Source organism: Zootoca vivipara, chromosome Z2 (assembly GCF_965207765.1).
Source record: "Zootoca vivipara chromosome Z2, rZooViv2.hap1.1, whole genome shotgun sequence".
NCBI lineage: Eukaryota > Metazoa > Chordata > Lepidosauria > Squamata > Lacertidae > Zootoca > Zootoca vivipara.
In genome coordinates this window covers 29987612-30015519 of record NC_142585.1, presented here as the reverse complement: position 1 = coordinate 30015519, position 27908 = coordinate 29987612, and the positions used below count along the sequence as shown (strand labels likewise).

The 27908-nt window shown below is 44.4% G+C and overlaps 1 protein-coding gene across 3 annotated transcripts in view; it reads left to right on the top strand.

Moving 5' to 3' along the window:
• MSN (moesin) overlaps positions 1 to 27908 on the top strand; it is a 92345-nt gene that overhangs the window by 22081 nt on the left and 42356 nt on the right. For all 3 annotated transcript variants that reach the window (XM_035113213.3, XM_088664696.1, XM_088664697.1), the window contains exon 2: positions 20055 to 20138. In XM_035113213.3, the coding sequence (XP_034969104.1) occupies positions 20055 to 20138 (84 nt within the window). The remainder of the gene's footprint in view (positions 1 to 20054; positions 20139 to 27908) is intronic.

Genomic DNA, 27908 nt, shown 5'->3' with positions numbered 1-27908 from the left:
GGGCCTTAGGTTGCCTACCCCTGAGCTAGAGGAATAGAACACTTGTTGGGCAGACACACTCTCATTCGAGGCATTTGTCCCAACCGATAGTCTGAAGGTGGGTACAGTATCACCAGATGTAGCGAAATGCATATAACAATGTAAGCAAAAACACCACAAATGTAACACTGGCACACCCAAGCTATCTAGGTCTGCTAGCCAGGATGGCTATGCTCTGCCTCCAAAGTCAGAGGCAGCGATGCTTCTGAATACCAGTTGCAGAGAATCACAGGAGAGGAGAGGGTTCTTGTGCTCAGGTCCTACTTTGCATGGTTTCCCACTGTGGCCTCTGATTTGTCACACTGAGCAAGAGAATGCTGGACTTGGTTATTTGTGGGGCATAGGAGTCTTGGTAGACCACAAACTTGACATGAGTCAACAGTGTGATGCAGCAGCTAAAAAAGCCAATGCAATTCTGGGCTGCATCAATAGGAGTATAGCGTCTAGATCAAGGGAAGTAATAGTACCACTATATTCTGCTCTGGTCAGACCTCACCTGGAGTACCATGTCCAGTTCTGGGCACCAGAGTTCAAGAAGGATACTGACAAGCTGGAAAGTGTCCAGAGGAGGGCAACCAAAATGGTCAAAGGCCTGGAAACGATGCCTTATGAGGAACGGCTTAGGGAGCTGGGTATGTTTAGCCAGGAGAAGAGAAGGTTAAGAGGTGATATGATAGCCATGTTCAAAAATATAAAAGGATGTCATATAGAGGAGGGAGAAAGGTTGTTTTCTGCTGCTCCAGAGAAGCGGACATGGAGCAAAAGATTCAAACTACAAGAAAGAAGATTCCACCTAAACATTAGGAAGAACTTCCTGACAGTAAGAGCTGTTCGGCAGTGGAATTTACTGCCCAGGAGTGTGGTGGAGTCTCCTTCTTTGGAGGTCTTTAGGCGGAGGCTTGACAGGCATATGTCAAGAATGCTTTGATGGTGTTTACTGCTTGGCAGGGGTTGCACTGGATGGCCCTTGTGGTCTCTTCCAACTCTATGATTCTATGACTAGATGGGCCATTGGCTTGATCCAGCAAGGCTCTTCTTATGTCCTTACAAATAAACCAGTGGTTAAGATACTGTAGGAGATGGCTGAAATACGAGGGGCTGACATGCAGACTATTTCTGCAGCACTTGGAAACCACCTGGGGATGGTATAGTAAGGCCTGTGCTGCTGTTTTCTCCTGTGCTCCATAGACCAGGGGCAGAAGCAGCAGCCTTCCCTCCCCCCACCAATATTTTGGATTACAAACATTCCTGACCTTTGCTCACACTTGCTTGGGTGCCAGGGATTCTTTAGCTGTGATCCCTGCATTGCAGGGGGTTGGACTAGATGATCCTTTGGGGGGTTCCAACTCTACAATTCTATGATAGGAGCTGGGGACAAACACACATCTGGAGGGCAGCACATTGGCTACTCCCGGAGTGAAGCAACACATCCTCAAAATGAGGTATTTCTCCAGTGGTGCTGTACATCTTTTGTGTCCATCGTTTGGTTTCTGGCTCCCATTCATCTCCCATTCAGCAGTTGACCCAGTTCTAATACTGACTGTAATTACCCTTGGGGAGGCTCTCCCTGAAGGGAAAAGTTGCTGAGCCTCATGCAAGTTAACGCAGAATGCTGATGGTCAGATAAAATAATGTGTGCATGGGATCACCGTCTGGTGCATGGTACTTAATGCTCCCCCCCCCAAAAAACCTAGCTCCTTAAGTGGTGTGTTGCAGGTACTTCCCCAACCCGGTGCCCTCCAGTTTGGGGATGCCTGGTCTAGATATGCTGTAGAGATGAATCACCATCCAATCTCAGCTCCACTTACTCAAACTGCAGCCCATTTACCTTTCTTGGTGTAATAGTGGGGCATTAAGACTCAGCTGCTCCCTGCCTGCATCTTTCCTCTATCTACCCTGGGATTCCAGTTCTTGCTGCAGAGAACCCCTGGGAGCTGACTATTATACCCAACAAGGATGCAGGCCAAGAAACATCATGGCAAGGGGCTGGACTAGATGACCCTTGGGGTCCCTTCTCATATTACGATACTATGTTTCTGTGATCAGGCTTTTTGCTGCTATTATTTTCTCACCCAGAAGCAGCACCACTTCTGCTTCCGCTTCCTCTGGCATTGCTGTGCCCTCCTTCCCTCTCTTTCTGCTGTTTGCAGAGAGGATGCCATCTGCTGGCAGCTGACTTTTATGGGGCAGGTGGATCGGATGAAAGAGAATCTGGGGCCGCTCATTGCCCACCGGGAAGGGGGGAGTGGAGTTGCATGGCAGGTGGACCTATAGAACCCCAAAGCTGACCCTGTTTCAATGCACACACACACACACACAAAAATGAAGCACAGAGAAGGTACAACTCTCAGACATTTATGGTGTAGGGGGTCCTGTGAAGGTGTTAATTTTATTTATTAATTAAAATGGACATACCATTTGATTGTGTAAAGAAAAGATACGCCCCCACAAATACCCGGTAATAACCTCAGAGTGGTTTACTGAAAGAATAAAACAATGAAATTATCAGTAAAAGCAGTTAAAAACAACTGTATAAAACAGCAAAACAAAAACAAAAGATCAACGATAAGCTAAAAGCCAGATCTCAACATTCTGTATATTTTGATTGGCTTGCCTAAACATAAATAATTTTAGCAGGCATTGAAAAGAGTACTGTGAAGGCACTTGTCTGGTGTCAATAGGCAGGGAGTTCCGAAGTGTGGGTGCTGCCACACTGAAATATCTGTTTCGTAAGAAGGTGAAGGATCAGGCATATAACTTCTGGAGTTTCTGCTTGCAAGGTAGCAGAGAACTGCAGAGACCCAGCAAAAAAGATTAATCCAGATGTTCTCTTAATAAAATAAAAAACACCCTTGGAGGCTGCAGAACAGATTTAAGAGCCAGATTAAGTGGGTGACATCCTGCATAAGCCTTGCAAGTGCTCTTGAAAATTGGTGTGAGACACCCTCTGCATTTCTTTTTTTACCAAGTGTGTGTGTGGTCTCAGTGGAAGTGGTTTTCTAACAAAGCTGAACTTTGCTGAAAATGCAAACAGTAATCTGCCCCTTCAAACAGTCCTGATCTCTACAGCTTCTGTTGGTGCAAGTGACATTCTCTCCCTCCTCTTGTGAGCACTTGGAAAACCAGGTTCAAGTTTCCTAGTCTTCTTTTTCACCTGTGACCAGATGACGGGTTGAAGCAGAGCCTTGTAAATCATGTGTAAGCTTTTGTTTGCTGTGGACTTTACAAAAATACTGAGCTAATAAATCTCTCAAAGCCCCTGCTCTGCAGGATTAAGTTTCTAGAATTGGGTAAGGCTGCAACTGTGCAGTTATGTGACTTTGTGTTTCTGTAAATGCAGCTGAGAGGGGAAAGTGCCTCTCCTCCAAATTTCATATTTCTAAAAAGAACACTGAATAATATTATCCATTTCAAGTTGATGAATTAATCCAACCCAACCCCCTTACCCTGCACTTGATAGAAATATTTATTTGCACTTTCCCCTGCAATCCAGTTTGGTGCCTTCATGTCCCATGGGCAGCTGGTATTCTGGATCCATACCATGATCCCAAACAGTTTGCTGTGTAGTCCACAGGAACTGGGTGGTTTTTTTAAACATTGGTTTATTTCACAAAATAGTATACACTACTTGATTGTAAAAAAACAACAACAACCACACACACCCTCAAAGCAGTTTGAAAAAAAAAGATAAAACAATAATATTATCAAAAAGCAGAATCAGAAACAATAATTTAAGGTTTTCAAAAAGTTAAGGTAGTAATAAACTAAAAACAGACTAAAACTTTCATCCGATTTCTGAATATTTGGGTAGACTTGTCTAAAAAAAAAGTTTTTAGCAGGTGCCGAAAAGAGTGCAGTGAATATGGCTGCCCATCTTCAAAAGGCAGGGAGTTCCCAAGTGTAGTTGCTGTCTGTTGTTGTGAAATACCGGTAGTAAATTACCCCTTGACTCAAGTCTGTTAGGGTTTTGTGTGGTTTTGTTGTTGTTGTTTGTTGTTTGTTTGTTGTTGTTGTTGTTGTTGTTGTTGTTGTTGTTGTAAGCACTTTTAAACATTCTTCAGCTGAACCAAGGCTGTCAGGGTGGTTCAAAGATAAATTAGAAAGTATAGCAATCTGTGCCGTCCTCAGGCTTTCAGTCTAAAAGATAGGATACAAAAGGAAAATGGGAGTGGTGCGGAGAAGGGGAGAAAAGCAAACAGGCACCAATTCTCTGATCACCACCTTTTGTGCTTCTTTTGGAGGTGGGACACAGAGAAGGGCCTCCCCGACACCCATTGCCTTTCATAGCTTCTAATTAAAATCTAGGGTGAAAAGTCCTCAGTCTACTGCTGGGCTGTACCCTTAGTACTGGGGTGCCCAAACTTGTTTCAAAGAGGGCCAGATTTGATGAAGTGAACATGTGTGAGGGCCGACCAAAGTTGTTGAGCCAAGGGGCCGGATTAGGCCCCCAAAACGGACTTTGGACATGCGTGCCTTAGTAGGACCAATCAATATGTCACAAAATAGTGAGTCACCTTCTGAGTCCCCTGAAGACTTGGTGAGGCTGACTCTTAAGCAAATCAGCAGAAAGAGGGCAAGATCACAGGGAGATCATTGGCTTGATCTTCAAGATTAAGATCAGCATTTGGACTTGCCCTGAAAATGGAGATTACAGATTTATATTGGATTTGCCTCTGCTAGGTACTGCAAGCCTCAGGGTACACCGATGATTCTTGGGGAGCAGTTGGCCCTCATACTGGAAACAAAGACCAGTGGTTACTCAGAAACCAATATATCCATATTGTGTGCATGGGGGGGGGGGGGTTGGAGCCAAAATTTACAGCCTCCCAAAACATTTGCTTTTTAAGTTCCTCCATTGGCCACCCACCTAGCTTGGTAGAAAACAAATCCATTTGACACAACCACCATATTTTACCACATTCTCCCTCCCACCAGCTGAATCCCTTCCAGGCTAATGTTGATACCATATTTGCATGGAAATGCTCAAATAGCAAGCAGACAACAGAGCTGACTTTGACTTGATAAGCACTTGACTTTATTTTTAACTTTCCCTTTTTGGTCAGACTTCTGTGATGCAAGTCTGGAAAACAGGCATGTAGAATTTGGCACAAGGACCCCCTTTTTAAAGGAACCTTTGGCCACTGCCAGGAGGAGAACAGCCCACTCTTCCACCTTCCAAGTGGATTCATTGTCTTTTTGTTTTCATAGTGATTACTTAGGCAGCCTGCTTAGTATTTGGCTGGAGTTTTCCAACATATAACGTGGCTCTAGTCTTCCTCAAGAAAGCTCTCTTTGCAATGGGGTCTAGAACAGGGATCCCCAAACTAAGGCCCGGGGGCCGGATGCGGCCCAATCGCCTTCTAAATCTGGCCCGCAGACGGTCCGGGAATCAGCATGTTTTTACATGAGTAGAATGTGTCCTTGTGTCCTTTTATTTAAAATGCATCTCTGGGTTATTTGTGGGGCATAGGAATTCGTTCATATTTTTTTCCAACATATAGTCCGGCCCCCCACAAAGTCTGAGGGACAGTGGACCGGCCCCCTGCTGAAAAAGTTTGCTGACCCCTGGTCTAGAACACTAGGTCGATAGAGTGGAACGGACTCCCTCAGAAGGTGAAGAACTCTTTTTCATTGGAGGTTTTTAAGCAGATGTTGGATGACCACCTGTCAGGGATTATTTAGCTGTGATTCCTACATAGCTGGGGGTGGCTTAGATGACCCTCTGGGGACTCTTCCAAATCTACATTTCTATGATTCTATGACATGTCTCACTTTGTCTTTATGTCTCTACACTCAATATGTCAAGGGAGAAATTTACTCTTCTCTCAAATATGAACTGCACCATTTATAATTTCTCCTCACTCATGTGTTAGAAATGGCATCAGAGTTGGGGTTTGGTGGGGGGGGGGTATCACTCTTTTGCTTAATTTCTATCCTGTCCTCAACAAGGCCTTTAGGTGGGTACCAGTTTAAGAAGAACACAAATAATGCAAGATCCAGTTGCATCACCTGAAGATTCTGGCAGTCAGTAAGGGTAACCCTGCATAGTTGGCTTTCATAGAATCCTAAAATGGTAGAGTTGCAAGGTACCCCAAAATCATCTAGTCCAACCCCCTGTAATGCAGGAATAAAAACTTTGGTTGTGCAAAGTTGCTTTGCACTAGGGTCTGTACAGGCTAAAAGTTGGTTATGCAAAACACACCTGAGCTGTGGAATTCTCAACAACACAATGACTTTGGTTGTGTGCTTAGGTAGACCTCAAAAAGGACTGGGCAAATTCTCCTGCCATGTATTAACCAAGAGTGGCTCAGCAAAACCTTTTGTAGTCAGGGGCAGCATATATCTTAAGTGCCAGATGTAAGGCTAAATGAAAGGGTTATGGTCTTAATCAGGCATCCCCAAACTGCGGCCCTCCAGAGGTTTTGGCCTACAACTCCCATGATCCCTAGATAACAGGACCAGTGGTCAGGGATGATGGGGATTGTAGTCCAAAACATCTGGAGGGCCGAAGTTTGGGGATGCCTGGTCTAAGTTTTCAAGCGCATCCAGCTATATGTTGCTAGGAATTATCTGATCCAGAAAGTTGATGTTTAACAGTTATTGTAAAACATATAGCTGGTCTTGTTCAGAGAAAAAGCAACATAGGTGTGTCTTTTAACACCTAAGCATTTTAAAGTAGTTATTGGCCCTCTGCCTGAGGCTTTTCGAATAGCTTTCTGTGACCTGAAACCCTCAGACTTCTGAGAATCTCTGAACTGTGAAGGTGTGGAGCTTTGCTGCCAGCTCAGTTTCCTCTCTTTGCTCTGGAACTGGATTCACGGCAGGTACACCACTAGGTGATTTGCACATGAAGGGTGTGAACTGACATGAGGCCAGTCTTTTTTTCTCATGGTGTTACCATCACTTGATTGCTGCACATATGAACCTGGACTACCGTAGCTTGCGAAGTAATCTCACTGGTTCTGGGGCTGGGTGCATATGGTGGCAGATCAACTTTTGAGAGCCAGTGGTTCTAGAGTGTCAGACTGTGACTTGGGAGAGCAGGGTTCATACAGTCATACCTTGGTTTAAGAACGCCTCGGTTTGAGTATTTTCAGTTTAAGTACTTCCAGAACCAATTGTGTTTGTAAACCGAGGTACCACTGTATCCCCACATGGCCATGATGAAGGTCACCTTTCCATTACTTTCAATGGGAAATTTCGCTTCAGGATAAGTAAGCTTCAGGTTAAATACAGACTTCCGGAAACAATTACACTCATACCTCGGGTTAAGTACGCTTCAGGTTGAGGACCCGCCTGGAACGGATTAATGGGAAAGTTCACTTCAGGTTAAGTACGCTTCAGGTTAAGTACAGACTTTCAGAACCAATTGTGTTTGTAAACCGAGGTACCACTGTATCCCCACATGGCCATGATGAAGGTCACCTTGGGCCTAAAGTACCTAAACTACCTCACACTTATTTTGGGCCTGTCAGCCTAAACTACTTCACATGGTTGTTGTGAGGATTACAGGAGGAAGGGGGAAACCATGTATTCCACCTTGAGCTCCTTGGAGAAGAAGGTAGGGTATACAAAGAATATTTAAATAAGGTTGCATCCAGTGGTTTGAGTATTAGAATTAGGACTTGGGAGATCAGGGTTCAAATTCCCACCTGGCCATAAAGCTAACTGGGTGCCCTTGGGACAGTCACTGCCTCTCAGCCTATCCTACCTCACTGGGAAGTTGTGGGGATTAAATGAGGAGGGGGAAGAGAACTGTGCATGCCAGCTTGGAGGAAAACGTGGGATATTAATGCAAAAGAAGGAGGGGGGGGAGAGAACCACAGCTCGAAATCCTGCTTTGAGTAGAGTTAAAATAAAGAAGTAATAAGAAGCATGCCTTGCTCTGAAATTGGCCCCACCCCTAAACTTGCCTTTTATTTTTCCAGAGTAACATAGCTTACTCTGTCCCTTTTCCAGCATTGCTCATAGGAAACATTTAGGGCGTGTTCAGTAATCGCAGTAGGCAAAAGATGACTTCACTAAACTCCTGAAAGGTTAGATTTCTTAGACGCCCAGAATAGGCTGCTGTGCGGACATCTGCATGAGACCATTATGGGGCAGGAAGGCTGTATTATAAAACCAACTGAACGCTCAGAAGAGAACTCTTCTTCTCCTGAATGCCCCAAGGAGCTGTGAGCCACAGGTTTGCACACGGCAATCACCTTTGACTGCCTGTGCATGGCTAATGCAAGAAGTGCTGGGTAGTACTGGGAAGTCTGAAGTAGCCAAGGCTGGGTGCAGATAATTCCAGTGCAGTATTGAACCCTGTGCCACAGCATACCACTCTTTTCCAGGATGTACTTCCCATGCATTAAATGTCCCAAAATACAACATGGGGAATGTAGGAAGTATGTGATTTCAGGAGTGGTGTGGCAGAGCACTTTCTAGAAAACACAGCATCCTCCCCAGAGGGAAAGGGCAGCAGTTCCTTGTCTGCAGAGCTGTGGAGCTATGCACTCACACATGAGTCCCTCTTGCTGCTTTTTTCCCCCATGAGGATTTGGAACTTAAACATTAGAATGCTCTTGGAAACAGATTTCCCTGATCTAACCATTTCTGGCTAAAGATATATTTGGAATAGGTAGACCTCATAGTCTGGGCAGGCCTAGTGAGTAACAGTTCGTTGTTTCCGAGCAGTTTGCTTGCTGGGCAGTTACTCAACAAGAAGCAATGAGCAAGTCCAAGTTTTTGGCATGCCCCACCCAGGTTTCTGCTTTTAAAAAAATATGTGGTATTTTAAGCCTTACCCTATGAGCGATTTCACGACTGCATCTTTTTAAAAGTCAGCTTCTTTTTTATTTCCAGTTCATTTGCTTATTACATTTATATTCCACCTTTCTTCAAGGAACTCAAGGTGGTGTACATAGTTCTCCCCCTCTGCATTTTAACTATGCAACAACCTTGTGAGGTAGGCCTTCAGGTGCAAGCTCACCCGCAAGCTTCATGGCTGATCGGGGATTTGAACCCTGGTTTGTCAGGTCCCAGTCCAACATTTTAACCACAACACTACAGTGAAAGTGACCTGTTTGGTTATTTATTCATTTTTTTTCCAAAAAGAAAACTACAGTTACATGCTTCACCCTTCATCCCAGGACAGTTTGGGAACATAAGCACATAGGAAGGTCCCTTAAAGTGAATCACACCCCATTGGTCCAGCTACCTCAGCATTGTCCAGCAGTGGCTGTCTGGGGTTTCGGACAAGGACTCTCTCCCAGCCGAATCTGGAGATGCTGTTGGGAATTGAACCTGGGATATTCTGCATGCAAGGCAGATGCTCTACCTCTGAGATGTGGCCCTTTATGGCAAAGTTCAGTTCCCTGTAGCAGCTTTTCCCAACCAGGTGTTACAGCTGTGTTCTGTTATATTATGTTGGAAGTCACAATAAACGCAATACAATTAAAACATGCTCTTTATTTTGCTTTCAGTTTTTTAATGACCACCTCTTCAGCCAGAAGTTAGCTCACACTCCAGATGTAAATTTCAACTGGCAGACATATAACCCCTTCAGTTGTTATTTTTAGCAATCTTGAAGGTAATTGGAGAAAGGGAAGCTCTGCCGACCTTTGCCCTAAGGGCTAGCCTTGATGGCTGTTATGTGGTTTTGGGGCAAGATGAAAATTCTTCCTCTCCAAGTCACTCACCCCTATCAGGGTTCCACAAAACCTCTTGTCTCCCGACATGAAAAAGAGCTTGTTCAGAGCATCAGACGTTAATTCCTTGTTCACTCTATTTATCCAGAGTGAATTCAATAACCCAAGATTTACTGCTTGACTATCATTAATCCTCTCTGTCAATGAACTGTTGACAGAAGATGTTCAGCCCACCATCTTCTCCCCTGGAAGTCCCTCAAGCGGCCTTCAATTGGACGCCTTCCAGATTGATTGTACTACAACTTCAATCAGCTCCAACCAGTATGGTTTCCCAGAGTGGCTGGGGCAACCCAGTCAGGTGGACGGCATATAAGTAATTAAATCACTATTCTTATTCTTATTTGGAGGGTGGGCAAGAGTGTTGCTTCTGTGCTTGGGTTCTGCTTGCTCATTTCCCACAGGAATCTGGTTGGCCACTGTGATAACAGGATGCTGAACTACATGGGCCATTTGCCTGGTCCTGTAGGCTCATCTTAAGTTCTTATGTTCTACCATTTCTGTTTATTCTTGCACTTTATTTAAAACAAAAACAATGGGACAGTGAAAGCTTCTCTTTTATACAAAGGCAAAGAGTGGCAATTCTAAAAATGCATAAGTCTTGTGCTGGTGGATGAGGAAATGGAGATGATAGTGTTCGTATTGGGTTCCTTACTATTGCATCTTCTATAGATACCATTTTCACAGTTCGGATTCAGCTGTGCTATGGAACCACACATATAAACCGAATGTAGTGGAGGTGGTTTGGAATCAAGACCAGCCATGTCCTGTCTTTACTCTTTGAATTCGGAATTTATGCCACTTCGGGGCCAAGAACAGAGTATCCCAGGGGGGAGTCGCTTGTCAGTCTAAACCGCTGTTTTGTTTTGATTTTCTCTGAGCTAACCAAAATGTCACCATGACCAAATTGGCTTTTTGCAAACCATTCTTCTAAATGCCTGTTGTTGGTTTTTTTTTTTTAAAAAAAAATTAAATAAATAAATCCAAGCCCAAAGCATCTGTTATCTCTTGAAACAGCGACAGGAAAGCGAGGGGAGGGTGCTTGAAGGTTCTATTTGCGAGAAAGGAAATGGCAAAAATAGAGGAATTGGATCCTTGCACAAGTTCATGAATAAGTGTTTCAAAAAGCAGTGCCATAAATATATGAACTTGAGTGTCACTAGAGCACGCCCTTCGCTGGAACAGCTTTGCTGCGACTTCCTAGCCCTCATCACCAGAGCCTGCTTCCTAACACAAAGCAAAAACAATTATGATTGATATTTCCATGATCCAGACCCCGGTACTCAAATGTGCATCTTGAGATGCTTAGTGAACCTGGCTTGAGGTTTCTCAAGGTTGCGCATGTGCGCGTGTGTAAAGAGGGTATCTAGCTTTGGCTGGTGGGGGCCAAACTTATTTTGCAAGAGGGCCGCTATGGGGCATCTTCCTGTACACATGGTTGTCTCTTGTAAGTCACAGAGTATAATAGCCTTCCAGCCTACTGAAACAGGAAACAGAGGAAACACAGCATAGACAGCAAGTCAGACCTGGGCCACAGGAGGGAGACCCTCTTCTGCTGCTTCATATTGCTTGCTCGTATCTTAAGCATTACCGTATATTCCGGCATATAAGGCGACTGGGCGTATAAGACGACCCCCCAACTTTTCCAGTTAAAATATAGTGTTTGGGATATACTCGCCGTATAAGAAATACGACCCGGCGTATAAGACGACCCCCGACTTTTGAGAAGATTTTCCTGGGTTAAAAAGTAATCTTATACATAGGAATATACAGTACTTGGGAGGCTTTTAGCCACAGTAAAAGCAGAGGACACTGGGATGCTAAATTATGGTGTCAGGCGCAAATCTAATACCTGTGTGGTACCAGTGGTGGAGTTGTCTGGGGTCACAAGAGGGCAAAGAGCCATTAACTATTTCTGCAGCTGGGTCCCCTGTCTCCAGTGTCCTAGAGCCACCCAATCAGCAGGGATGGAGAGCTTTTTAGCCTCTCAGAAGCCTTCTCATGCTTTGTGCTGACCGGAGCCAATCAGAGTGAAAGGAGGTGAGTCAAACACAGAGGATGGGCTCCTAGGATACCTCTGGAGAAGGTGTGTGGAAGTTCACAGAGGAGGGGATGTTCTGTATGTTCCAAAGCTAAGCACTGAGGAACACTGAAAATGCAAGGCACTTCCATTTCAAGAGAATGGTGTGTGTTCTGTTGCATACAGTGGAACTTCAAGAAAAACACAGCCCTTAAAGAAGGCACTGCAGAAATTTGACAAATCATTTTCCATGTACATGCACAGAAAAGAGTAGACCTAGCTGAAAAGCAACACGTGGATATCTGCAATGGGCATTGCAGTGCATCCCAAATTACTATCAATATCTAACCATAAGATCTCCAGTAGTTTTTGGACTACAATTCCCATCATCCATGACCACTGGTCCTGCTAGCTAGGAATGATGGGAGTTGTAGTTCAAAAACAGCTGGAGACCCAAGTTTGGGAAGAGGAAGATTTTTAGTTGATTCCAGAAATGGACAATGTTGGAAAACCACACAGAAAGGGTGCTTTGTCTCTGTTAGTGGATCAGACAACCAAGAGAGTTTTCAAGGAGCTCTTTACAGCTTCTAAGTAAAAGTTTGAAAGCATCTCTGGCATGAACGCCCTTGAAAGCTCTCTACATCCTGAAGTGGCCTCTTATGTCCTTACCCTAGGATGTTCCGTTCTACTATAAAATCCTATTGCAATATTGGGATTATTTCCTTTTTTCAGGGCAAAGTGTCAGTCCTGTGGAGGAATTCTGGGACCGCCAAATAGAGTGGTCAGCTTCCACACTTCAGAATCATGGAACCGTGGACTTGGAAGAGGCCAAAGAGGCTCATCTAGTCCAACTCTTTTATTCCAAAGCTGCCTTATTCAGTGTCTTAATGGAAACTCCAGACACTTTGCTTGTGGAGCATTTAAAATATGCTCATAAGTTCAGTCCTACACATGTCTACTTGGAAGTAAAAACCCTACTTGGTTCAGTAGGATTCACTGCCAGGTAACTATATATAGGCTTGCAAATGAAATGTGGTTTGCAGCTGTTTACGGTAGTCAAGCCAAATTATTGGCAGCAATAGGCAGGAATGACTGAAAAAGGCTTGTGGGAAGGAAGTTTTAGATAGCCATGTAGGCAGCTGTGAAGCGCACCATTTAACATTTCTGCTTCCACCAACATTTCATGCTTTGCAACTGCTTCTGTGTTCCTGATGTTGGTGTGTAAAAACAAACAAACAAGTTCGCCAATCTTGACCTTTTTCTGAGTGAGGAGAGGCTTCTAGACAGGGGCCAACCAGATGCATCAAAGGGAAACCCGCAATCAGGAGCTGAGCACGAGAACCAGTTTCCCCTCCTGCGGTTTCCAGCAACTGGCAGTGGCAGCAGTGCGTGGCCCTCTCTGATAGCCCTCTCTGCCACTTCTACTGTAGGAACAGAGCTGGGGGACAGGGGACGGGACCATGGGCGTCATATCATGAGCTCGACTTCTTGGGATCTTTCCCAAGGCAGCCAAGTGGAGGGTTAAGCCTGTTCTCTGCTGGTTGCAATAGGGTTCTGCTCCGAATCTTGGGAGCACCTTCTAGCCGGTGTCCTGTTTCCTGATTAGCTTAGGGATCTGAAAAGCCCCCCTTTACAGGAGGTTTGATTTAATTAAACTGTAATCCCTTCAGCAATTGCAAGCACTTTCATATGACCCAGGGTTCCCCCGCCCTCTCTCTGTTGGCACATAAAGTACCAAAGGAGAGTTGCGGAGAAGGGCTGGCGATTGGAAAAGTGGGCAAATGCCTGTAAGTATTCCTGGAGCTCCCATTCTGGGTGGGGAGGGCATACCTCTCCTGCTCCTAGGAAGCCTGTGGGAGATCAGGCTGAAAGGTCTTGGGGAGCTGGGGGTGAAATCCTGTTGTTGCTCCATATATCGGATGGTGTGCAAGAAAATAATCCTGAAGGCTGCACCAGGTCACTGAGGGACTCTACAAAGTTCTGCTGGCTTGATGGATAACAGACTTTTCCCATGGAGGGGAGGCTTCTACCTAGCAGAATTTTGGTGTCCCTATAGCTTGTGTTCTATAGCAGGTGATCACACACTCATGTAGTTATTTGAAATTTGCTCTCCAGGTGTTGGATGTTAAGTTTTGCTGTAGTAGATAGCACTACTTTACATACGTACATACATACATACATACATACATACATACATACAGTGGTACCTCGGGTTACAAACGCTTCAGGTTACAAACACTTCAGGTTACAAACTCCGCTAACCCAGAAATAGAACCTCAGGTTAAGAACTTTGCTTCAGGATGAGAACAGAAATTGTGCTCTGGTGGTGCGGCGGCAGCAGGAGGCCCCATTAGCTAAAGTGGTGCTTCAAGTTAAGAAAAGAACAGACCTCCTGAACGAATTAAATTCTTAATTAATTAAGTACGTACTAAATTCTTAATTAAGTACGTACAGTACCACTGTACGTACATATATACATACGTACATACATACATACATACATACATACCGGTACATACATAGTGGGTATTCCCATACAACGGCCTGAATCAGTGGCAGGGGTGGTGTTGATTCAACCATTGGATCTAGTTTTTTGTTTCCAGTGACAGCCAGTTAAAAGTTCTCTTCTGAGAAGCTAGTGAGCAAAACAACAGTATAGACTCCTCCTCCCAGGTAGCTACAGCTAGAAGCATACTTTCTATGAGCTTGGAGGTCCTATCATGGCTAAATAGTTATTTACAGACTTTGTAGACTGAAGAGTCATCCAGACTTCCTTTTGCACCGGTGGCTTCCCAGGCACAGATGCATGACTTAAAGCTCAATGTCAAATGAGTGGGCTTTTTTTTTTTTTGTCCTCGAGAAAACCAGTGTTTTACCACTGAAGTGGAGCAAACAACAATCCATGGAAAATACAACTGCCAAAGAAAGAAAAAGCACACTCTGGAATGGAGGTTTTTAAAGCTTGGACCTGTGCCTAGAAATGTGGCACAAAAGGAAGTCTGGATGACCCCTTGGTCTTTGTTGCTTGAAGCCCCAGGAGGGGAGAGAGCTCTTGTGCTCAGATCTTGTTTGCTGGTTTCCTACAGGCATTTGTTTGGCCCCTGTGAGAAGAGAAGCCAAAGTCATGGGCCCTTGGCCTGATCCAGCAGGGCTTTTCTTACTTTCATATGATTTATTAATCTAAGCTGCATGCCGCCTTGAGCTCCTTGGAGGAAGAGGTGGGACATAAATTCAATAAACAAGACCCAGACTTGGCCATACACAGATCTGAACTGTCCATTGCAAAAGCATTTCTAGAACTATACCCCTCACCCTCTCCCACCCCCACCTTGCCCCACAGGAGGCATGAATGGCGGGGCAGCAGCTCACCAGTGGGCAACAAGAAGAATCTAGACTCCTTGCTCTTTGTTGTAACTGATGTCATAAGCCAGCAAGACAGTGTTCTTTGTTCCCACTCCTCAGGGTGTGTGTTCAGAGTTGTTTTGGCAGGCAAATAGTTGTTTGTTCCTCTCCCTGCCTCCAGAGTTGACAGCACTTTGAAAGAGAGATCGTTTTGCCCCTCTTGTCCCCGTCCCCCCGCCGCCGCCCGCTTCTGGTCAACAGATTTCTGCACACTTTGCATTGTTAGAAAAACCTCTTGAAAATATTTTGTCACCAATCTTGGAGAACCAGTGCCGCTACCTTCCCAATTTTCGTGGCTGGAACAGCTTAAAACATGTACTCCATCCTCTGCAGAATGACTGCACAGCGGTTTCAGTGCTTAGCTGTGAATTGTTGGTGTAGTGGTTAGAATGTCAGAATAGGGCCTGGGAGAGCCAGGGTTCAAATCCCCATTTGGTTATGAAGCTCATTGGGTGACTTGGGGCCAGTCACTCGCTCTTGGCCTAACCTACTTCACAGGGTTGCTGTGAGGATTAAATGAGGAGGGGGAGAACCATAGCTGTCAAGTTCTCCTTTTTTAAAGGGAAATTCCCTTATGCTGAATAGGCTTCCTCACGAGAAAAGGGAAAACTTGACAGCTATGGGGAGAACCATGTATGACACCTTGAGTTCCTTGGAGAAAAAGGGTGGGATGCAAATAAATGACATCAGGTAACAATACTCCTTCATAGCCATCTTTCTGTGTTAAAGTAAACTACAAAAGTGTTAAAACTACCAAAATAAAATGCCTGTTTCTTCCCTTTGAATATCTGTTGGTTCAGGCTCTTTTAGGCTTGCTTGTAACTTTTTTCTTTCTTTTTTTAAAGTTTCTTCTATTTTGAGGATAGTTCAGAAAATGGGAGAGAAATGTTTGCCTTTAAAAATTCAAATGTTAAAGCTTCTAGCCAGAGGCTTCCTATCCTATGGGAGACGATATGAAATGGTGAATGAACAATCAAACACATATACCAGGGTGCCAAAACTTTTTTCAGATTTGATGAAGAAGTGAACATGCGTGAGGGCCAGCCAAAGTTGTTGAGTTTTTTAAGGATTGAAATTGTGTTTTTTTAAAAAATATTTTTTATTAAAGGTTTCTTGAATTACAAAGGTGTGTGCAGTGTCTCTCATATTTTAACATGCATCATTTTTGCTTGTTGAGCTTTGCTTTTTTTTTTACAATTCTACCCCAAATTTATTGAGTCTTGATTGAATGCAGGGAGCATGCCCTGAAACTTTCAAAGGAACAGAGGTTCTGATTGCAGGTTCTGTTTCCATGGTGGTGCTTCTTGTTTGCACTGTGGATGGCCCAGCAGAACTCCTTAAGTGGGGTGGGGATTATAGAGAGGTAGCACAGATGTTTGGGAAGTTTGACAGTCCCACTCATTTGCAATCTCTAAACCGGGTGTGGCTAAGCTGTGCCCCCCCCCCAGTGTCGGCCATTAGCTCCCATCAGTCCCAGCCAGCAGAGCCAGTGGTCAGGGATGATGGGACTGGGAGTTGCAGTCCAGCAACAACTGGAAGGCCTGCACTAAAATTATTGTTGATTGCATTTGATGCGGCTTGTTGTTTTTACAGTGTGTTCTGGAATTTGCAGCAAGCATTAAAATACTTTGAATGCTGTCATTATAACTTTGTAAGGTAGGTCCCTATTGTGAAGGTCTGGATTGCTCAAAGCCACTTGATGGGTTTCTAGGAAAGTCTGTGATGCTCCTTAAGATATGTTGCAAATTCTTGCGGCAGGCTTGCAAAGTATCCCTTGCCAAAACAGTTGTGTCTTGCAATACTTTGAGCTGATTCTTAAATACTCTAAACCCCGGGATGCTTCTGTAGTGACACTGGGTTTTTTTATCTTAATATCTGCAGACACACATCAAGCATAAGCACATGAAACAATGGTTTGTTTTAACCATGTTTTGTTCAGTAAACCATGAGCCACCTAGCAGATAAGCAAACAATCCATGTCTTGTTTCTTAAAAGCTTACCTTGTTTCCCAGCAGCTCTTACCTCAAGCTTCTGTAGCTTGATGGGGGGGGTCAGATAGACCATAGTTGTGTAAGGCTGTTGGGTTTGGACATAATGCCAAACCATAGTTAGAACAAACCATAGTTCACAAGACAAAAAATATTTTCACCTCATATTGTGGTGTGTTGGTAGAAGGCCAAGCATGACTAATCTGTTGAGCTGGGCTTGCATGTTCAATCAAACCATAGGCTAAACCAACCGTGGTTTGTTAGTGTTGTGTATGAGGCAGGCTGTGTGCAAACATTTCTGCAGCATAGAATCATAGAATTGTAGAGTTGGAAGGGACCCCAAGGGTCATCTAGTTCATCCCCCATGTCAACTAAAGTATCCATGACAGATGGCCTTAAAAACCTCCAAGGAATGAGAGTCCACCACCTCTTGTAGGAATCTGTTCCACTGTCAAACAGCTTTTACTGCCGGAATGTTATTCCTGATGTTAGGTCAGAATCTCCATTCTTGTAATTTGAATCGATTGGTTCGGGTTCTACCCTCCAGAGCAGGAGAAAACAAGCTTGCTCCATCTTCCATATGATGACTTTTAGATATTTGAAGGTGTCTATTGTATCTCTTTTCAATCTCCTCTTTTCCAGGCTAAACATACCAAATCTACATGTCCATGTAATCGCTGGCAAATAAGCTGCTACCTAATTCAGAAAGGAAGCATCTCCAATTCAGGGGGTTTTTTTTGGCACATCTCTTTACCTTTGCTATGTGGTGATTGATCTCTGGCACAGCAGCCCATGACTGCTCCATCATTATCTAACAAGATTCTTGCTGCTTCTGGTGGGGCTGTAAGGTCTCTTTTACTGCCAAAGACTTGCAATGAGTGGAGAGTGAGCTCAACTGCAGAGGGGCAAGGCCTGTTTCTGCAAAGATGTTGGTGGGTCAAAGGCACCCAGGTGGTAAAGGAGTCTGGCTTTTGTTAAAAGTGCATGGATGTCTGTGCAGAGGAGCCTGGACAGGTGCCAAAGGCAGCTGAAGCTCCTTTTCTCAGGCTATGTCGATATTCAGACAAGAACTTAATGCCAACACAATCTTTTGTGTTGCTTGCCTGTGTGGGTGAAGAGTGGATAAGCAATCAATCTCATTCTGCTGAAAGCTCTTTGCTTCAACTCCTTCCAAGTATGTTGTGAGCTCATGTAACAGAGTTTGCTCAACTTGAATGACACAGGGCACTCTGCAAACAGAGTTCTCTCGGTGTTGATCTAAGGGAGGCATTTATATATTTCATGTGCTACTGTGGGTGTCGCAAAAGAGTCAGTGTTGAGAACCTCTTGGCTTTGACATTCTCATGGGTTCTTCAAGTAGCCTAGTTTAAGACAATGTTTCAGGCAGGAGGATAACTCTGACCTTGCCAGTTGGCTGACAAAAATGATAAAAACATCAAATAAGAGCTGGTTTGCAGAGAACCTCGGGATTGAAAGCCCTGTCTAAATTATACAGTTTATAGAAGTCTTCTAAAAATGAGTGGGCATGTCTCCTGTCAAACTTGTATTGGCAAGGCGTCCCACAGGGTGAGAACTGTCTATGTTAGTGTAGTCCACTGGTCTACAACTGGTGGGTTGGGACCCTCTAGAGCAGGCATCCCCAAACTTCGGCCCTCCAGATGTTTTGGACTACAATTCCCATCATCCCTGACACTGGTCCTCTTAGCTAGGGATCATGGGAGTTGTAGGCCAAAACATCTGGAGGGCCGCAGTTTGGGGATGCCTGCTCTAGAGGGTCATGGCCTGGTCCAAGATGGGTCACAACAGGAGAACTATCACCATGCACCTCTATGCACCTCTATGGGGAAAGCTTAAGAAATGGGCCTCCCCATGCATGTTTGGTGTAAAAGTGCACCCTGAGTCTGAAAAGGTTGGGGGCTGCTGGTGTTAGTGTACACTAGATCACTGAAAAACAACCTTGAGTTCATTCCCTTTAGAAAGAATAATGTTTCTGTCTTTGGGCACAAAGCACATTTTGCGTGAAGGCTCCACAAATGTAGGTTGCAAATAGTATTAACTTTGGTGTAGTCCTCTGTATTAATGTAACACTCCTACTGCTGACCTCTTTACAAATCCAACCATAGCTGCCGAGCCAACTTATTAATTGAGTGCCTGTGAAGAAACTGGCTAGTATAAAACAAACTTGCATGGGCAGGTGAAACTGAAAAGTCATTCCAGTATCTCACTGGACAGTAAGGCAAAAGGTAAAGAATCCCTGGACAGTTAAAGGCGACTATGGGGTGCAGCGCTTGTCTCGCTTTCAGGCCGAGGGAACTGGCGTTTGTCCACAGACAGCTTTCCTGCTCATGTGGCCAGCATGACTAAACCGCTTCTGGTACAACGGGACACTGTGACGGAAGCCAGCACATGGAAACGCCCGTTTACCTTCCCGCTGCAGTCAGTTATTCAGTAAAGGCTGTTTCAACTTTTAAGTGGGGAGGCAGAAAAAGGTCCCCCTTTCCTTCCACTCTGCAGTTTTAATCTGAAATCTTAGGCGCAGTACTGTTCCCAGAACTCAGAAACGGCATGCACTGATGAAATTCCTTGTCACAAAATGCGCCTAGAACAATGGGAGTTTTGAACATGTACTTTCATTGTAAGCCACTTTGATATGTTTTATGAAATAGCAGCCTATAAATATTTTATAGCAATCAATCAATTTTGGCTAATGCTGCTGGATGGGTGAATGGATTTTCTGTTATTTCTTTTTATTACATTTTCCATACATACGTTACAACATACATACATTTTCCTTACATACAGCAACCAACATCGGAAAGGAACATGCAACACCAAACATACATTACAACTAAAAATACATATGGATTTTCATGTGGCATCTGGATTCTAATTCTACCCTCCTATTTTATATTCCAGATTACAGTCCGAGTTACCACCATGGATGCTGAGCTGGAGTTTGCCATCCAGCCCAACACTACAGGAAAGCAGTTGTTCGACCAGGTAAGAAGACCAGCCATGTACGGACTGTATCATCTGAAGCATTTTTGTCTGTGTGGAATTGGATATCATCAAGCAATAAATAACAATGTGTGGAGCAGCCTTTGTTGTTAAGACCAGTAGGTGCAGCTAGCCACAGCAACCAAATATGCAAGGTAAATGAAAGATAGTAAAGGATAAAAGAAAGGACTCATTCACACAGCACATAGTCTACCTATGGAACTTGCTCCCCCAGGAGGCAGTGACGGCCTTAAACTTGGATAGCTTTAAAAGAGTATTGGACAGGTTCATGGAGGAAGAGAGGACTATGCCATGTTCCCTGTAGATGTTGTTGCGCTATAACTCCCATAATCGTAGGAAATGACTCTCCTGTCTGAAGCTGATGGGAGTTATTGTCCTAAACATCCGGAGGGCACCAGTTGGCAAAAGGCTGAGTTAGAGCCAACAAAGCTTTCTACCTTGGTGACAAACTCTCCTATCTGTTCTTAGATGTCTGTCCTGATGATTTCCTATAGATTGCATTAGAATGGGGTGTGACTTGCAATAAAGCCTTAAGTCTCCCCAGGGCTTATATTTCCTTCCATTAGACATTCTGGCATTGTGAGGAAATAGATTCATTGTGGTTAACCTACTCATAAAGCACTTACTACTCATAAAGGGACGCGGGTAGCGCTGTGGGTTAAACCACAGAGCCTAGGGCTTGCCGATCAGAAGGTCGGCGGTTCGCATCCTCGTGATGGGGTGAGCTCCCATTGCTTGGTCCCAGCTCCTGCCAATCTAGCAGTTCGAAAGCACGTCAAAGTGCAAGTAGATAAATAGGTACCACTCTGGTAGGAAGGTAAACAGCGTTTCCGTGTGCTGCTCTGGTTCACCAGAAGCGGCTTTGTCATGCTGGCCACATGATCCGGAAGCTGTACACCAGCTCCCTCGGCCAGTTAAGCGAGATGAGCGCCGCAACCCCAGAGTCGTCCGCGACTGGACCTAATCGCCACCTAATGGTTACCTTTAAAGCACTTTTATTATTTGGGGCTCATAGCGGTTTTAATTCTTGTACCCCAAGCCACACTCTCAAATGCTCATCCATTACAGTGCATTAATGCTCTATGTATGGTGTAATATTATTCCACCACGACTGCATCTGGTTTCTTCATATACAGTGGTGCCTCGCAAGACGAATTTAATTTGTTCTGCGAGTCAATTCGTTTTGCGAAAAATTCGTCTTGCGAATCACGGTTTCCCATATGCATTGAATGCATTGAAATTTCTTTTTTTGCCCATAGGAACATATTAATTAAATTTCAATGCATTCTTATAGGAAACCACGATTCACAAGATGAATTTTTTGCAAAATGAATTCGTCTTGCGAGTCACCATCAGATCGCAAGACGCATTCGTCTTGCGAAAAATTCGTCTTGCAGGGCATTTGTCTTGCGAGGTACCACTGTACTGACTCATGAAGCTGAATGTGCTACGAAATAAAAAGCAGAACAGTGTGTTGTTAGAGTGCGTGCCAACCTAGATGCGACTGTGGGTGGTGGGGTATGTTATTTATTTTACGTGCTGCTGCCTGTCATTGTACCTTAGCTTCCATGGGTCATGTAGTGGGAAGCAGTTGCAACAAAGTCCAATGATTGTCTTTTGGTCCACCCTTTTTTCCTATGGAGGTTTTGGCTGCTACCAGGTGAAAGTGTTTTCCTTTACTCTGGCTGTCTTTCACCGACCAAAAAACAGTGGATCTCAGGCTTTTGGGGGGCCGCTCCCCCTTGGTTCCATAAACTCACCCCCAGTGCCCCCTACCCTATAAAAAGCTTATTCAGAATAGCCGTTTGCATGACCCACTACGAATGATAATAAAATAACAAAATTCAAAACAGTAACGATTAATTGCACATTTGTTCAGAATCCAATTAAAATTTAGTTTTTAGTTTAGTTAATTCAACGAAGCCGATGAACTTGATCCAGTCGATATCAGCTCTTCAAAACCTGATAGTCTGGCTGGAGCCACCCAGTCAGATGGGCAGCGTATAAATAATAAATTATTATTTATTTATTTTACACCCCCACTGCCCCCTTCTGGCTGCCCCCTTGCCTCTTAGTGTCCCTCTAGGTAATCCTACTGCCCATGAGAGGGCACCAATTCCCTTCCACTTCTCTCTTATCAAAAGGGAGCCTGTATTGAAGGAGGCCCATCCTCTGCTTCCTCACATGCTCGACTTCCTTCCATAAACACACTCTCCCCCACCCCCCATTCACATGTGTGGGTCATCAAGTGATCAGCATTCATGAGCGTAACTTTCCCAAGTACTGTATATGGTTTGACTTGCCAAGTGTCAGGATATAAATATTCTAAGGTGTCCCAACTGAACAGAATTAACAAGTTCAAAAGAAGTCCACACAACAAATAACGAAAATTTAACACAATGTTTAACACAGAAGTGTTAAACAACACCAAAATTAGCAACAAAACATCAGATGGAACTCAAAACATGTCAAATGGACCCTGGCGAAGAGGATTGTTTTGACTTTTGTGCTAAGCAGGTTGGGGCTGACAAAATGGCCATAACTTCCTGGTCATGGAGGTGAAGGGGAGGGCAAGCCAGTCTTCCCGATTTGGGGGACTCCAAAGGTCTAGCCTGTAGAGCTGATGAAGGCATGGCTGTTCTGGGTCGGACTGATGGGAGTTGTATCCCAAAACCTTTAGGTTGGGGGAGGTGGTCCAAAAAGGAAGGATAGCACAGAACTATTGCTTTCCACAACCTTGCGTGTTCCTTCTCACTCCATCACCTGAACAACATCTTCATGAGAAAGTATGTACAGTATGGGGTCTTCCTGAATAAAAATGTTTGTCCTTGGTTTCTTTTCTTCCCATTCTTTTATGTCCTGTTTACAGACAGCTGTGGCAGTATGGCCTCCTCCCTAATATTTCCTCCTTGCATCTGTCAAAACAGAGTGTTGCTTTCACATAGAGGATTTCTACAATATAACCTGACTGTTTTGTTAGTATCCATTATAGCCTGCTGCAGCAAAAAAACAACAACCCAAAATCCTTACCGCTTTCCTCTCAAAGCAGGCACAAAACCCTTTCATGCAAAATGCATGCATTTCTTTTATGCTCTAGCCCAGCAGCAACCAAACCCTTTCGGGCCACTGCTCCCATGGTTCAATGCACTCACCCCCAGGGTTCCCTGCCCTACCCTACCTTATAAAAAGCCTGATTCAGAATTGTTGTTTGCACAACCCACTAAGGAAGATAGTAACACCATGAAAATTAAACAGTAAGAATTAAAAATCTTGTTAAAACTAGTTTAATTAATCCAACAAAACTGACAAACTTGATCCACTGATTCCAGCTTTTAAAAGTCTGATAGCCATTTACACTACCAGTGACCCCCTGCTGCCCTCTTGCCTCTTAACGCCCCCCCCAGTAAACCCACTACCCTCTAGGGGTCAGTACCACTCACTTTCAGTACCGCTGTGATAGATAGCACTCTAGATAGTGAAAGTTAAGTTGCAAACATGTTTTAATAGTTGTTGTATCAACAAATTTAGTATGGCCACTTGTTGAGGAAATAATGGATTGATTTTAACTCGGTTGCTTAAATGGCCCTTTTTATCTTTGGTGATCTAAATCATGATTTAAATTGCATTGGTTTTATATTCGTACACCTTGTCTACTGGGGATGAGATATACTAGTGTTTTGCAAGAAATAAGTTGGTTAACATCTTAAGGCTGACATGAGCACAAAGATACAGCCACAGCATGATCCACGCATGCTGTGACTGTGTGTATATGTGGATGTAGGTGTGGGTGTTTGTAATCTCTTGTCCCATTTTTGCTTCAGATTTCATTGCATCCTTCATTAGGAAAGAATTGAAAATAAGATTGCCATCTAGTCTAGCATCCTGCTCTCAAAGTGGCCAACCATCTAGAGCGTCTTCCTCACCTGTTGTTTCCAGCAACTGGTATTTCAGCAACTGGCATTGCTGCCTCCAACTGCGGAGGCAGAGCATAGCCATTCTGGCTAGTAGCCATCAATAGCCCTCTTCTCCATGAACTTGTCTCATCCTCTGTTAATGGCATCTAGGTTGGTGGTCATCACTGCCTCCTGTGGAAGTGAGTTCCACAGTTGAACTATGCACTGCGTGAGGAAGTCTTTTATCAGTCCTGAATCATCCAACCTTCGGCTTCACTGGATGTCCACGATTTCTAGTGTCACAAGGCCACATGATTTAGCTGGAAAAGGAAATAATGAGGGAGTTCTACTGTCCTAGAAATATCAGAGGCCAGGGATGCTCAAAAGTCAGTCTCACTGCTTTCCAACAACATTCAGCGCTATGTCAGAGATAAACTTCAAGCAGTTACCAGAGTCTTGAGGACATGAAGCACACATGTCTCTTGATGATAATAACAGGTTGTATAATGTGTCCTGACTGTTCACAGTGCTCCATACACAGTGTCAGCTGCTCCTAACTACTATCATGTACAAGTCAACCCCACATTGTGGACAGTGCAGGGACTGAACTCTGCTTAGCCACATTAAATTTAAGTCTATATTACCAGTGATTTGAGCAGGGCATTCCTTTAGCACTGCATCATGCATAGGGGTTCTAGGCACCCAGGGCTGACCTGAAGCTCTTGTTTTGCCTTGGCAGCGGGAGGGCTTGGATCACCACATGAGCAGGATCATAGAATCGTAGAACTGTAGAGTTTGAAGATAAACCAAGGGTCATCTAGTCCAACCCCCTGCAATGCAGGAATCTGTTGCCCAATGTGGGGCTCGAACCCATGACCCTGAGATTAAGAGCCTTATGCTCTACAGGCTGTACTACCCGCCCCCCCATCTCCCTAATTTAAAGAGTACCTTAAATTATTATTATTATTATTATTATTATTATTATTATTATTATTATTATTATTATTTTAAGACTATGTGTGCATCTTGCAAGCTTCAGATCAGGAGCAGCTGGCTTCAAATTTTTGCATAGACCCTGGGGGGGGGGTTGTCATGCCCTCCTCCCCTCTCCCAGTTGATCTCCATCTTCAGGGCTCAGTCGCAGGAGGAAGCTCAGAGGAAGAATCAATAGGGCCCAACCCTTTTACATCACCAGGGATCACCCCATGTCTCAGGTTTGGGCCAGGAAATCTCAGAGTCTGGGATGCGCCTGACCTGGCATCCCTACTCATGTAGCCACTACTGTATAGGTCTTGCGCAAAAGGGAGTTCACAATAGATTCTGCAGGGCAAACGCCCCAGGAGTCTTGGAGGCATTAGAGTTGGTGGGCTGACGATGTCTTATTTTTGGCTTCTGAGGTTGTCTTTCTGTAGGAAGGCTTATGAATCCAGGAAGTTGCTGCTACGCCAATGCCTTGATAAAAAATCTAATCTGCCTTTTTTTAAAAAAAAGAATCATTGCCCTGGAACTCGGCAACTGTCTCTGGACAATTGCAACGGGAGGAAGTTGATTTGCAAAGGAAATAACCCATTCAGCTCTGGCCACAATGAGAAATAAAACCGATTGTTCCATACTTTATTTTTGCTGCCTGACTGAATGTTCTGGCTTGTCCAGCCTGCCCTGTGGTAGAAGAAAAATAAAAACAGCTTGGCTAAGAGACCCTTCTCTCTCTCTCTCTCTCTCTCTCTCTCTCTCTCTCTCTCTCTCTCTCTCTCTCTCTCTCACAGAGCATTGTTGGAGCCTTGTTTTCGGTTCTGCAACTTTGCAAATGACGCAGTTGCATTGGGCTGTTAGCATAACGGAGGACTGGTGGCTGCCAGGCAATATAACTTTCTCTGCCCCCCCCCGTTTTGTATCAGGCTTAAGATGCTACTTAAGCCACTACCATGCCTGCCACTTCATACCCTAAATAATGGGGGTGGTGAAAGATGATGATGATCATTAATTTTTTTGCCCACACTTCATCAGCAGGGTTTACAACAATTAATTAAAAAACAACAACAGATTGCAATCACAGGAATAGGCAGGGTGGGCCTTGAAAACAACCACATCCCAGGTATCAAAAGTCAGAGTAAAGAGGTGTGCCTTAAGCATTTGCCAGAAGCTATATAGTCCCATCACCTCCTGGCAAATAGAAGGGGAAGAAATGGAGGCAGTGAGAGATTTCACCATCTTGGGCTCCTTGATCACTGCAGATGGTGACAGCAGTCACGAAATTAAAAGACGCCTGCTTCTTGGGAGAAAAGCAATGACAAACCTAGACAGCATCTTAAAAAGCAGAGACATCACCTTGCCGACAAAGGTCCGTATAGTTAAAGCTATGGTTTTCCCAGTAGTGATGTATGGAAGTGAGAGCTGGACCATCAAGAAGGCTGATCGCCGAAGAATTGATGCTTTTGAATTATGGTGCTGGAGGAGACTCTTGAGAGTCCCATGGACTGCAAGAAGATCAAACCTATCCATTCTTAAGGAAATCAGCCCTGAGTGCTCACTGGAAGGACAGATCGTGAAGCTGAGGCTCCAATACTTTGGCCACCTCATGAGAAGAGAAGAATCCTTGGAAAAGACCTTGATGTTGGGAAAGATGGAGGGCACTAGGAGAAGAGGACGACAGAGGACGAGATGGTTGGACAGTGTTCTCGAAGCTACGAACATGAGTTTGACCAAAAGGCGGGAGGCAGTGCAAGACAGGAGTGCCTGGCGTGCTATGGTCCATGGGGTCACGAAGAGTCGGACACGACTAAACGACTAAACAACAACAACAACAACATATAGTGAAAGTGTCAGATGCATCTCTGTGAGGAGGGAGTTCCACAACTTAGGGGCTGCCACAGAGAAGGCCCTTTCCTGGGCTGCTGCCACCTCAAAAGGACCAACAGGGTTCCCTTCTGTCTTAACACCCAGAGGGTCTGTAGGAAAGGCAGCAGTGTTTCAGATATTTGGGACCTGATTCAGTTAAGGCTTTGGACCCAGAGTTGGACTGGCAGTCAATGCACCTGCTTTAAATAGCAACTTTAGTTGCTGCCAGTATCCTGGCTGCTGCTTTGGGGGCCAGCTGATGGCCATTCTGCAAATCAGTAACTGTGCTTAAAATTTATTGGCCCTGATTCTCTTGTAAGTGCTTTCAATTCAATTCAATTTTATTCGACCAGCAGTCAGAAATAAACATTTATCCATACAAAATTTAAAGCATCAAGACCAGGGGTCTCCAAACTAAGGCCCGTGGGCTGGATGCGGCCCAGTCGCCTTCTCAATGCGGCCCGCGGACAGTCTGGGAATCAGCATGTTTTTACATGAGTAGAATGCGTCCTTTTATTTAAAATGCATCTCTGGGTTATTTGTGGGGCATAGGAATTCGTTCATATTTTTTTAAAAAAATACAGTCCAGCCCGGCACAAGGTCTGAGGGACAGCGGTCTGGCCCCCTGCTGAAAAAGTTTGCTGACCCCTGATCTAGACATTTAACATCTAAACATCTAAAAAACTTAAAACTGAAACCGACAATAAATTAGGCTATACATTTAGACCCATGTCGGCGCTGTCAATTTTAACCTTACGACGCTTAAGGGCCAAAAAAAAAAAAAGAAATTTGGCCACCAAGGAGGCTGTTGTTCCAGTAACATTATTCAGTAAAAACAAAACCTTTCTTTCTCTGGCTACAGGGCTAAGTTGGCATAGGAGTGGGTCTATACGTTTTTGTCTAAGGTCTGCATTAAAAGGGCAGGTCAAAAGAATATGTTCAGTTGACTCAACCACTCCCAGGGGACAATGACAAGTTCTCTGGTCATATGGGACTCTCCTGTACCTTCCCAACAAGACTG